A 10,065-nucleotide genomic window follows, 5' to 3' on the forward strand; every position below is an offset into this window, starting at 1 on the left:
CATAGGATTGTTCCTTTAAATCCAGTTGTTGTTTAGTTGCTAAATTGTATCTGAGTCTTTGCAAGCCCATGGACCGCAGCCTGCCAGGTTTTCTATCCATGGGATTCGCCAAGCAAGAATACTGGAGTGGGTCGCCATTTCCTTCTCCAGGGGGTCTTCCCAGCCCAGGAATGGAACCTGTGTCTCCTGCGTTGAAGGCGGAATCTTTACCCCTGAGCCACCTGGAAAGCCCAAGAGGTCCAGTAGTGGGGTCAAACCCTGATCCTTGGGTAAGCTGTTTAACATTTGTAAATTTCAGTTTCTTCATCCCATAATATGTTAAGTAAAATCACTCAAATGTGTGAAAAGAGCTGTTCTGGCACCCAGTAATTACTTGATTATGCAGTATACTCTGTCCTCTGCTGCTTCTAACCACACCCCACCCCAAGAAGAATCTTCATATTTGCCTTTCTGAGACTTCCACTAAGAACTCAATATTTATTCACTGGGAAATACACTGTTTGCAAGGTGTTGTGGAGAACACATAACTTAATTTTTGTTATCAAACGTGCACTGTATAATTACATGAAGGCCAATGGAGAAATTAATCTTAAATCTATCAGGCTTTCCTTGAAGAATGGACATTTCCTCCCCATCCAAATACAGTGTAAGCAAATGAGCACCTCACTTCACCTGAATGGTCACTTTGCATCTCTACCTGAATAACCATATGGCATACTACTATTTGTCATGATCTTGATCTTCTAGGCAACTTCTCCTTTCTCTAATGCTGATTTGTATTGTTTTCAGTTTTCTGTTTTATCATATCTTGTAAGCTGCCTTGAGTCATTTGTGATACACAATAGAGTTAAAATAAAGTAGGTGACTATTGTCCAGGATGGCAGTCAGAAGAAATATCTTCTTATTTTTTATTGTGATCCTAGTTTTCCATTTCTGTGGTTACAGGTCCTTCAGGATTGAAATGAAAGATTACAGGCAGATATGAAGAAATAGAATGATAACTATTAGCATTTATTGAGCACTTATTATGTCAGGCACTGTTTTCATTACTTTATATGAATAAACCCACCTCTCATGAAGTAGAAAGCTAAGAGGCCAACATCCTAGGAACTCTGAAGGAGAGCCAGTCCCAAGGCTTAATGTACATAATTAAAGATCACACAAAAATGACCAAAAGATTCATGAGGTTATCTCACCATTCAAAAGATTAAAGCAAATGCACCATTAAATTAAACCCTTTCAATTTAAGTTAAAACTAGAATCCATTTGTTGGGTAGATGGGGCTCCTAAAAGATTTAAGACAATTTCTAACTTCAAAAAAGTTCATGGATCAAAAGCACTTGACAGAACCAGATAACAGAATAAGAAAGTATGTAATACGGCAGAATGATGCAAACCATCACTATAAAAGACTTCTTAAGAAGGTGGGCAATTGAAAGTATCACAGTGAAGGCAGGATGTGAGAAGGGCTTTTATAAAAGATTTCTGGAGATGTTAATACAAGGAAGAAAGTAGGACATGTAAAAGAATGCCATGGAATGATCTGAAAGGAAGCCAAGTGTGAAGAGAAAGGGTGTGACAGAGATAAAGGGTAGGGCCGCCCAGTTGTACTGGGAAGTAATGGAAAATAAATAAATAGATCCAACTGTGGAAGGTCTTCAAGTTAAAGCAGTTTGAACTTTTTCCTGGGGACAATGGGAAACTAGATTCTTTCTGAGCTAAGTGATAGTTTAGTAAAACAGCTAGCTAAAGACACAGAGATAAGAGCAGCAACAGTGTGTTCACTCTGGTAATCTAGGTCCAAACTACCAAGGAGTTGGCAGCAGCAGTAGGAACACAGAGAAAGAAATCAACTATTAAGCCATTTCAAATAAACCCTAGCAGGCTGATTACCCATGATGGAGAAGAATGAGTAAGCAATAATTATGGGGCATTTAGTGACCACTCAGCACTGTGGGATGTTTTGTAGGGATCTAAAATAAGATTACTGTCTTAAGAAGCTTATAATCTAATTGAATAACCATAAGTATTATAGCCAATAAAATGAAATTATTCTGGTTCAACTCTTGCCCCAAAGTCACAGAGCTAATCACTGTTAATCAGAGAAGTGCTGGGAGGTAGAAAAATTCATGGATCAGCACAGAATCATGGATTCCAGAGGCTCAAATTTTAAGGCATAAGAGTAGCCCAAAGTGCCAATTCTGCAAATGTCAAGTAGGAAAAGGACTGAGAGGTAGGTACTGCGTTTGTCCTCAATAGATCAGCTTTACAAGATTGGTGAGAGTCAGAACCAGAGGGTACACATTTCATGAAGTCTGTAAACAAAAAATGTTTTTAATATAGGGCAGCATTTTTTTTTAAAAAAAAAGATAATGTAGGAACTAAATATAAGATTTTTAGGACATTTTTGGTCAGGATAAGATAAAATAATACTAGGATTAATTAGGCACGTTAGTAGAACTATGGATTATACTTTGAGGAAAATATGGTATAGCCAAAAATGGTGAGGGAGGAAGGAAAAGAAAAACTGTCCTTTAAGTCCAGAGACTGAACTCGCCTTATTATTGTTATCCCCAAACTAATGGGTAGATTTTTGTTCTGAAGCCAGCTTCTCTTCTGCTACTAGAGCCAGCAAGCCTGGAAACATCCACACGCAGGATTTCCTCTTTTAAGTAAAGGGGCTGATGTGGTTGGGAAAGAAAAAGGTTCACTGGTTGTTCAGGGACCAAAGCTCCACGGAAGAGATAAGGTGAAGGACTGAAAGGTGTAAGGTAGTAAAGGTATATTCTAAGACTGGAGCCCTCCAAAATATTAGATTGAATATCTTAAGGTTTTTAAAGTTTATCCGCCCTTGTTGGAATGATCACTCATTTAACCACTTAGTTTCCACAAAGGAAGGATGGCCAGCTTGAAACTGGCTTATAGCTAGTGGGAAAGGAAAATTCATACAAGTATATGTTTCTCTTCAGCTATAGGAGGTTATGCTATGTGCTCTTATGCCAAGATTAGTGAAAACTCAGATATTACTCTTTAGTGTGAAGTTGCTGATGTCTAATAAGAGTTGAACTTTGACTGAAGGCTTTCTCACAGCTATTACACTTGAAAGGCTTCTCTCCGGTATGAGTTCTCTGGTGAATAATAAGGGAGGAGCTCCGACTAAAGCCCTTGCCACACACTCTACACTCATGGGGCTTTTCTCCAGTGTGGATTCTCTGATGTTCAGCAAGGGATGAGCTTCGACTGAACACTTTTCCACAGTCATTGCATTCATAGGGGTTCTCTCCAGTGTGTGTTCTCTGATGTTCAATAAGAGATGAGATCCAACTGTAAGCTTTTCCACATTCACTGCATTCATAGGGATTCTCTCCAGTGTGTATTCGTTTGTGCTGAATTATAGTTGAACGGTCACTGAAGGCTTTCCCACATTCATTACACTTGTAAGGTTTTTCTTGAGTATGAGTTCGCTGATGTTGACTAAGGTTAGTGCTTCGGCTAAAGGCTTTTCCACATTCACTACATTCATATGGTTTTTCTCCAGTATGGATCCTCTGATGTAGACTAAGGTGTGTACTCCGGCTAAAAGCTTTTCCACATTCAGAGCATTCGTAAGGTTTCTCTCCAGTGTGAGTTCTTTGATGCTCAATAAGGTGTGTACTTCGGCTAAAAGTTTTCCCACATTCATTGCATTCAAAAGGCTTTTCTCCGCCATGAATTCTCCTGTGGACAATGAGGTCTGATTCATAACTAAAGGCTTTACCACATTCATTGCATTTACAAGGCTTCCTTTGCAGAAAGAGTTTTTGGTGTTTAATTAAGTCTGAATTATCTTTGGAGTTTTTCCTAGATTTGGGGGACCTAGCTCCCTTTGGAATTCTCTGCCGTGTATTAAATTTTGAGCTTAGATTAAATTTCCTGGATTCAGGGCCTCTTTCCTTAGTGAAAATCTCCTTGAGAGACACTGACACTTTTCTGATTGCTGTTTTCTCAAAAGAAGATTTCTTCTGTACAGGACATTTTGTCTGCCTTGATAACTGGCCCTTACTTTTACAGGCTTCTTCATCCATAGGATGCTGGGCAGTATTCCCTCGAAGACTTTCCATTGCTGACTCTGAAACTCTAGTTCTTCCAAGACAGCCTGATTGGTGGTGATGCTTCGGTTCAGTTCAAATCTTCCCTATCTGAAAGACATTTAAAGTGCAAATGTCACCTGTCTCCAGTGTGGAGAACAAGGAAAATAAACCACCAGAAATAAGAGACAACTAATTCATGCACACTAGCAACTTAATATAGGGAGAAAGTTAAAACGGACAATGAAAGAGAAGTGAACGAGGCCAGAAGAGATAACAGAGTTCTCACAGTGGATACAAAGAGATATCAAGAAATACAAGTAGTGGACTGGGTAATATGTTCAGCCCCCCAAAATGAAAATGAGCAGACATACCAATTGATGAGTAGAAAATAAGGGATTAGAAATTAAAATGAGCTATTAGCTATTTAGCCAGTTACTTATGGTAAATGAGAGAAAGGAAACAGATGAGAAGAGTAAAGACTCTCAAATGTAGAAAGATAACCACCCTCCTAAAAGCAAAAAGTGAGAAGACTCTGTCAAGGTTGGATGCAACCATTTTCTCGGTTCTGTTCTTGGAGAAAACAGAATTTCAGAAATTCTAATGATTACACCGCTATCCCCACTGAATCCACCAACCCTTCTTCCAACTAGTTTAGGTACTCTTCTAAACAAGTCTACGACCCCAGATTTAAGAGGTTTAACAACACTTGCCAAGGATCTCATCTTAACAGATCTTAACTTAGAGTTCATTGAGGCCAGCTTGCTCACTGGACAGGAAACAGATTGAGTAACTTAAGTCACCCAGCAAATTACAAGAGCTTAGACTAAAACTCATGTCTCCTAAATTTCAAATTGGTGGTCTTTTCACAACACTACTCACCTAAACAGATATTTCTGGTCAGTTCCGTCTTCAGTTCCCTGAAGATCCAGTATGTATAGTTGTTCTTCCTCCAACTGGGTGATCATGTCCAGTTCACATACGGGGATTCTGCTGATTAGAAGTGATTTAACACAAGGCTATTGGTGCTGGAAACACAGGGCTATTGAGAGCTCAACGTTAATGCTTTGATCTATAGAAAAGATAGTGTGAAATTTCACAAGGCTCTGGTAGGAAGCACTGGAGAAAATGGGTATCTGAAAATTCTGGACTAAAATTGGTTCCAAAAGAAGGGCTATACACACACCCATCAGAATCACTTATGGAACTTGTTACTCTAGATACTGGGCATTACCTCAGACCTAGGGAGTATGATGAGGCCCAGGCATTTGTATTTAGTAAGTTCATATGACTTGACAAGTTGTATTGTCCAACATGAACCTTAGAAGAAACACTCTAGGTTGCCTGAAAAATATGCTCACTGGGACCAGCCTTTCTACAAACATTCTTCTCAGAGCTAGAGGATCTAAAACATAAACTCAGTCTCCCATAAGACAGGTGGTTTCTTTCTTCTGCTGGAAGGTCCAACACAATGCCAAGGATCTTGTTTCCAAGTATTAGGTAATTGCATTCCCAGACGACTCCTTTAAAAAGCTGGCACCCCACATTCAGACTGTACCAAGCAGTCTGTTTATCTTCCTACTCCCAAGGTTGTTCTTACACTTTCCTTATGAGAAGGAAGAACAGCAAGGCCTTCTCTGAGAATACTGACCTACACTTAATATCTAGCAGAGCATCCTGGCTCTAGCAGTAAAGTGGGGAAGATATGGGAATCTGTGCCTATTCTTCTGAAAGCCCTTCTCTGAACTCTTGAGTTTCCCCATTGAAGCTTTTTCCTTAACCTGTTCTCTTGTAAATTTGCCCAGAGCCCTTGGGTATGACAGTAGGCAACAAATTGTATAATAGTTGCCCTAATGGTTCTGCTCATAGCACAATTTGAGATCCACTAGGTTAGGAGCATATCTGGTTTCACAAGTCTTGTCTTTCTCAGAGACTAGGAACCTTCCAGATGTTGAAGTGAACCTTGGAAGATGTTCATCAAGAAGCCATCCATGGAGAACCTCCAGAGCAACATGATGCTGCTGCTGTCTGTGTCCAGCTTTGCCAAGAACATTCGTTTCAACTGGAAACAGGGAATGCAAGACCCTACCACTGAGCTGATTGATAAGTCAGAATTTCTAATGTATTTAGAACCTTGGAATAAAATCCAGTTGCATACTTTATGGTGCTAATATTTCTTAGTAGGAATTTGCCTAACTGCTTAGGTTGGCTGGTCTACATTCTTGCAGCCCAGATCCTTAAGCTACTCTGCCATTATTCTGTTGGCAGTTTTGAGAATTTGTGAGGGTTTTTTGTTTGTTTTGGTTGGAACGTTGATTTCATGGTGTTATTAGAATTTGGAGGGGGCCAATGATGATGGCTATTTCTGCAAAAACAAAGAATGTTCCTTATCCTGCCAGATTTTTAAAAAAATTTTAATGGTTACGTGAGGCTGGAATGCACCATTACTTTCCATGTAAATACAAAGTATTTTGTAGAAATTTGCTATGTAGTGCAAAATCAAGGAAATACACTTCTTTCTCTTTGAATGATACTAGGAATTGTTCACCATTTTAGGAAAATCACACCACTTATGGTATTAGATTCATAACTACGACATTCACATATCAGCCTGCATTCACAGCTGTTGCATTCACAGTGATTCTATGTATAGGTACAATAGTCTGTTTTATCCAATCATTTACATGCTGAAATACATATTATTCTAAATTACTTTCCTTTTTTTTCTCCTTTTTATTACAATTAAGGTAATATAGTGATATTATACCTGTAGGTAGTTAATATTATCTATAAATTTTATTTCAAGATAGTACAGGGACGGTAGGTCTTAAAGGTAGAGAATTACTTCTCCAGTGCAATGGAACTAAAGTATTAACAGTTACACAATCGATAAATAGTGAATCTCTCAGGCAGTAAAGTGCAAAGCCTCTAAATCCTCTAAAGCAAAGTCCTCATCCCCAACAGAAGTCCTTGAAGATCTGAGAACATTCACACTCCATAAAGGTGAAGTAGGTACAATGGGAATTTTGTATATAGTGGGATATTATTATATTTTTACATGTTACAGTACACTTTGGAGAAGGGTTATTTTTGATAAAATGCTCAGGTTTTTGGAGACAAAGGGAAACCAGGAAGATCTGAAATTTGAAGACAGTTATAAACTGACTCACTGGAACCCTTAAAACATAGACTATCTAAAAATAGGCAGAATCTCCTGAACAGAGAAAGAACTAGAACAGAGTTCTAAGGAGAGAGCCAATTTTGAGGGTTTACTTTCATGCTTCTTAATACTTAATGATTGGTAAAATATGCCAGTTTGGTATAAGATTATCTCTAATTTAGCTAATGCGTATATAGTGTGCAGTATAAGAGTTCCCCCCACCCCACCCCCCCCACCCCACCCATACAGTTGTTCAGTTGTTTTGGCATTTCAAATAAGCTCATGACATGTGTAACTGTTATTATGTATTGTTTGTGTATGTGACACCTATGACAGACACACAGAAACCACACTGAAGAAAATTTCTACATTAAAAAAAAAATTTGAATAGCTCTTCTCCTAGTGCTCTGCTTTCTGGTACGGGGCTGACTACTTCCTGGAGCCTTTGCCAATGCACCAAAGAGTTAGCCTCAGCAGCCTCCATTCAACTCTAGAACAGAGGTGGTCAAATCTCCAGGTCTATCAAAAGATGCTCTTTAGACAACAGTGTCCATAAAGATTGGCTCATAGTCATAACAGATTCACAGAATTTGATATACAGGATTTGTCAGTACCTCAACAAATAACACCTGCTATGTTCAAGCACCAACCCTCATCATCAGAATCATTAAAAAATACTCTGCTCTCAAGTTCGGTAATTTCAAGTAAGGTACTTCGTCTCTATGTGCCTCGATTTTCTCATCTGTAACTGAGGATAATAATAGTACATCTCATGGGGTTAAAGCGAGGATTAATGAGTTAATTATGCTAAAAACTCTTAAAACACTGCCTAGCACCCGCTAAACATCTGGGAAACACCCCCAATACAGAAGCCCTTCCTCGCCCAGCTAGAACGGAGCAGAACGCAACTCTGATCTTTTCCATCTCCCAGGGGCTCACCCGGAGAACATCACCCGCTGTCGCTGCAGCCGAAGGACTAGGCTATGCCCAGCTGGGAGGCGAGATACCGTTCTGGGTCCCAACCGCGGAGGCACCTCTCGGCCGGATGTGCAGCCAGGCCACCCTCAACCCACTCGCTGCTGTTCCCCGCGAGACCTGTTTCGGCACGACCATTTCACAGAATCTCCAGGCCCACCCGTCCAGGCCCCAGGACCCTGAGTGCTCCACTCACCGGCCGTCTCTGGCCGAGCGCCGGGACACACCCTGGCCCGGACCCTGGCTTAGACGGAACCTGAGTGCGCGGAGCTAGAGGAAGCCGGAAGGATTAATGGGAAACCCTTGAGTCGAACTCCGGGTCTCACCAAGTTTCCCGAGGTCACTGACACTTCCACTCAGACTCGTGGGCTGCTCAGTACAGAGAGCCAGTCGTTGCCTGAGCAACCGCCCAGCCCTACTTCTCCTGGAGCAGATGACCTGTTATAGGACAGAGACGCTAAGGAGAAGAGGAAGCATACCAACGGCCGTGGCTCCGCGCCTGCGCCGCAACGTCCTGAACAGCCAAGCTTTGCTCAGACTTGCTTGCAGATTATTGCAGAGCACCTTCCCTGGTGTGACACTGAGGTTGAGAACTTGACACTAAAGGCCTGGAAAGCGGATCTTCGAAAGATCCCGGAGGTCTTAATACATTCTACAAAGTATAACCTGGTTTATATTTTTAAACAATATGCCTGCAGAACTAATAAAAATACAGATTCACATGCTTCCCACTCGTTGGCTTGCGGAATGTCTGAGAAACACTGCATGTTCAGCAGGCATCCCAGATAATTTTAATACAGGTGATGCTCAGCCCGTCTCTGTGAGAAACAGGCTCCCGCCACCACACAAACATTCTAGATGCTTAAATGCAATTAAACGCAGGACAGGTCCCCAAAATTCCACCAAAAGATGTAACGGTTAAAAAAAATTAGGAAGCCACTATGGTCGTGAAGATTTTTTTACCTGTGTTTTATCCTAAGAGTTTTATAGTTTTGCTCATAAAGTTCGATCTTTGAAGCATGTTAAATTATTTTTTATATTTTAGATTTAAGGGACTAGATCTGATAGACAGAGTGCCTGATGAACTATGGATGGAGGTTCATGACATCATACAGGAGACAGGAATCTAGACCATCTCCAAGAAAAAGAAATGCAAAAAAGCAAAATGGCTGTCTGAGGAGGCCTTACAAATAGCTGTGAAAAGAAGGGAAGTGAAAAGCAAAGGAGAAAAGGAAAGATATACCGACTTGAATGCAGAGCTCCAAAGAATAGCAAGGAGAGATAAGAAAGCCTTCCTCAGCGATCAGTGCAAAGAAATAGAGGAAAACAATAGAATGGGAAAGACTAGAGATCTCTTCAAGAAAATTAGAGATACCAAGGGAACATTTCATGCAAAGATAGGCTCAATAAAGGACGGAAATGGTAGGGACCTAACAGAAGCAGAAGATATTAAGAAGAGGTGGCAAGAATACACAGAAGAACTGTACAAAAAAAGATCTTCACAACCCAAATAATCACGATGGTGTGATCACTCACCTAGAGCCAGACATCCTGGAATGTGAAGTCAAGTGGGACTTAGGAAGCATCACTATGAACAAAGCTAGTGGAGATGATGGAATTCCAGTTGAGCTATTTCAAATCCTGAAAGATGATGCTGTGAAAGTGCTGCACTCAATATGCCAGCAAATTTGGAAAACTCAGTGGTGACCACAGGACTGGAAAAGGTCTGTTTTCATTCCAATCCTAAAGACAGGCCATGCCAAAGAATGCTCAAACTACCACACAATTGCACTCATCTCGCATGCTAGTAAAGGAATGCTCAAAATTCTCCAAGCCAGGCTTCAGCAATACGTGAACCGTGAA

The 10,065-nt window shown here is 40.5% G+C and overlaps 1 protein-coding gene across 4 annotated transcripts; it reads right to left on the reverse strand.

Annotated features, from left to right (window-relative positions):
- Window positions 1-990: 990 nt before the first annotated feature.
- On the reverse strand, window positions 991-8,661 carry ZNF391 (zinc finger protein 391). 4 transcript variants are annotated; one of them, XM_043450759.1, is made up of 3 exons: window positions 8,399-8,661; window positions 4,950-5,057; window positions 991-4,178 (listed from the first exon to the last, which is right to left on the reverse strand). In XM_043450759.1, the coding sequence occupies exon 3, from the start codon at window positions 4,098-4,100 to the stop codon at window positions 3,024-3,026; it is 1,077 nt and encodes a 358-aa protein (XP_043306694.1). In that variant the 5' UTR covers window positions 4,101-4,178; window positions 4,950-5,057; window positions 8,399-8,661; the 3' UTR covers window positions 991-3,023. The 4 variants fall into 4 exon arrangements, with proteins under 4 accessions (XP_043306694.1, XP_043306692.1, XP_043306695.1 ...); XM_043450757.1 differs by having other exon boundaries at window positions 4,950-5,060; window positions 8,399-8,628; XM_043450760.1 differs by lacking the exon at window positions 8,399-8,661 and adding an exon at window positions 8,167-8,383.
- Between the last annotated feature and the right edge of the window lie 1,404 nt (window positions 8,662-10,065).

Source organism: Cervus canadensis, chromosome 28 (assembly GCF_019320065.1).
Source record: "Cervus canadensis isolate Bull #8, Minnesota chromosome 28, ASM1932006v1, whole genome shotgun sequence".
In the NCBI taxonomy this organism is placed as follows: domain Eukaryota; kingdom Metazoa; phylum Chordata; class Mammalia; order Artiodactyla; family Cervidae; genus Cervus; species Cervus canadensis.

Excerpts from the sequence above, each read along its gene's own strand:
- ZNF391 (XM_043450759.1), bottom strand. The coding sequence starts at position 4,100 with ATGGAAAGTCTTCGAGGGAATACTGCCCAGCATCCTATGGATGAAGAA.